General features: G+C 34.2%; 1 protein-coding gene across 1 annotated transcript; it reads left to right on the top strand.

The window, feature by feature from the left end:
- The first annotated feature begins 1197 nt into the window (after positions 1-1197).
- LOC105220528 (jerky protein homolog-like) lies at positions 1198-2617 on the top strand. Its single transcript, XM_011196968.3, has 2 exons — positions 1198-2044; positions 2099-2617. The coding sequence occupies exons 1-2, from the start codon at positions 1580-1582 to the stop codon at positions 2396-2398; spliced, it is 765 nt and encodes a 254-aa protein (XP_011195270.2). The 5' UTR covers positions 1198-1579; the 3' UTR covers positions 2399-2617.
- Positions 2618-2893: the final 276 nt, after the last annotated feature.

Raw genomic sequence — 2893 nt, 5'->3', positions numbered from 1 at the left:
TCAATCAAATTATTATTTGATGCAGCACGTGGCGCACTTAACTGTTATAAATGGTTACACATGTGTACAAATGTTGTACATTGGTACAAATGTAAAGGCACTTGATAACAAACAGGGCTTGCATAACTGTAAATTTATTCGATGGGCTGCAATAAATACGCAAATCTGAATTGAAGGAGGAATATTGTTGTAATTCCATTATTGCCTACTGAATAAAAAGTAACGTGCTTGAAATTCGATAAAACAAATGAATAAAGCCAGACTAGATAGCTAGACAACTGTTGTGCATTGAAATTATGTAATGGCATGTAATGAAATTCCGTCGAAGAATTGCTACAGATATCAGAAGGAAATGTTTTTCTATGTTCTATATTCCTAGACAAAATTATACACAGAGATACTGTTTTCATTCTTGTTCTTCTTTATCGGCGTAGACACTTTTGGCTGTTTGTCGTGAATTGGAAATCCTAAGTGCAGTTAGGTCCTTCTTCACCTGTCCCTTCAACGGAGTGGAGGTCTTCCCCTTTCTCGGAACATTTACTTTTGTTATTTTATATTTTCTTTTCTTATCTACATATAATATATAATAAATATTCCAATATATATGCACTTAGTGGTTAGACTTAAATCTAACTAACACTAATCTCAATATTCATCACTTCAGTGTTGTGAAAAGTACATACCAACATTAATATTATTCAATCACACGTTACTCATACACCAAATCTCAAACCAGTGATAACCATTGAATATACTGGGCAAGGTTTACCTTATTTAATGCGACCATTTATAACTAAAAAGATAAAAGATGTTCATAGATTTTTTCCTTTCTAAGTATTGGTTCATGAAGAACTTGAAATTTATTGCAAGGAAAATTTATTTGGCAGGTGTGTATTAATATACACAGGATAAATCAGGCATTTGAGTGTTTAAGTGTTCTTACTATATTTAAAATGTATCCGATAAACCGAAGAATATAATAATATACAGCGCACGCTCGCTAATGTGAACACTCTATAGTTCGAACACCCCATAATGTGAACAGACTTTTTTATGCATTGACTACTCTATAATATGAACAAAAGACGTTAAAGTATTTGAATGTAGTTTACTCAGATCTCAGCTAATTCTGAATTTGGGGAATCCCCTAATTGTAGAATAAGACTCTCATTTGTATTGCATGTAATGCGTAGAATACTTCAGTTGCAATTTTGTATTCGCGTGGAGTGTTTCGTTTTAGATTTTCTGTTAAAAATGAATTCTAAATAACGTTTTTGGCATTGAAGCAAAAAGCTGATATTCTCGATTCTTTCAAAAGAGGCTCATCTATGAAGTTCTTAGCAAAGAAATATAATGTTCAACAATTTGTGGAATTAAAGCAAAAAAACAAGTGATTTTAAAGTTCGTGAACAACACATACTCGGGACCTGGGAAAGAAGAACTCTGCGTCCTTCAGAGCTGCCCAAAATGGAGAAAGCTCTTTATCGTTGGTTTATCAAAATGCGGAATAAAAACTGGCCAGTAAGTGCCTTAATGTTGAAAGAAAAGGCCAAAGTACTGCATGCACAAGTAAAATAAAATGAATCTAACTTCAACGCTAGTGATGGATGGCTTCAAGGATTTAAAAACAGGTACGGTATTCGACTGCTGCAAATATCAGGCGAAAAACTATCTTCGCTGCCTCAGCTCGTGGATCCATTTAAGGAAAAACTTAGAGCTAAAATGGCCGAACTGGAGCTGTGTAACGACCAGTTATATAATGCTGATGAGTCAGGCTTATTCTGGAAACTTCTGCCAGAAAAAACGTACGTGTCCAGTATGGAAAAGAGCCCTAGGCGTTAAGTCGGAAAAGCAGCGAATCACGTTTTTATGTTGCTCAAACGCCACTGGATCTCATAAACTGAAACTTTTGGTAATTGGAAAGGCAAAGAATCCACGCTGCTTTAAAAACTTTCAATGCCCCACAGACTATAAGAGCTCAAAATCCGCCTGGATGACGTCGGCTGTTTTCAAGGAATGGTTTCATGAGTCCTTCGTTCCACAGGTGAGGATTTATTTTGTATTTTGTTAACTTTTTTCTTTTAAATTTGTTTTCTAGGTAACGTCATTTTTAAAGGAGAAAGGTTTGCCAATTAAAGCTCTACTCCTAATCGACAACGCTCCTTCTCACCCAAATGAAGCTCAGCTGGCAACGGAGGATTTTCAAATTTTGGCAATGTTTATGCCACCAAACGTTACTCCCCTCATCCAACCAATGGATCAAAATGCCATAAAGATCACAAAGTTGCATTACAGAAACAGCCGTTTAGCCTCAATAGCAGCTACAAACTCCAATTTACTCGATTCGATGAAAAAAATTACTTTACGAAGAGCTATAAGTCTTTTGGTTGCCGCTTGAAGTCGTGTCAGCGAAGTTACATTAGCTAATTGCTGGAAAAATATTTTAAATTTTACGGCAGATGATGATGTAAATGTACTAAGACATCTAAGAGAGAAAGCTGTGCTCCAACTTTTAGAAACACAGAAGATACAGAAAAAGATGACTGATTTTTCCAAATAAAACCTAGATTTTGTGTTACGTAAAAATGTATATGTAATGAAAACATGAATAAAATGTGAATTCCAATATATAAATATGTTCTATCCTATTCTTTTGGAGCATTCCATAATGTGAACACTTTTGATAATGTGAACTGCCTTGGTATTTTATCAATGAGCTATGGTAATTTTGTGGTTGCTTTTGTGAAAAATATTATTGTTAAGACTATAGTAATATTTTAATATCTTAATATTTTCACTTTTCATTGATTCATTACTGTGTAAAAATTTCCATTTGGCAGCAAAACTTTTGTTTTTGTTTTCTCCATACAATTAGTTTAGAAATATACACACA

The sequence above is a fragment of the Zeugodacus cucurbitae genome, chromosome 2 (assembly GCF_028554725.1).
Source record: "Zeugodacus cucurbitae isolate PBARC_wt_2022May chromosome 2, idZeuCucr1.2, whole genome shotgun sequence".
NCBI classification, from domain to species: domain Eukaryota; kingdom Metazoa; phylum Arthropoda; class Insecta; order Diptera; family Tephritidae; genus Zeugodacus; species Zeugodacus cucurbitae.
The sequence above is the reverse complement of the archived record's forward strand: the minus strand, read 5'-3'. Positions and strand labels throughout refer to the sequence as shown.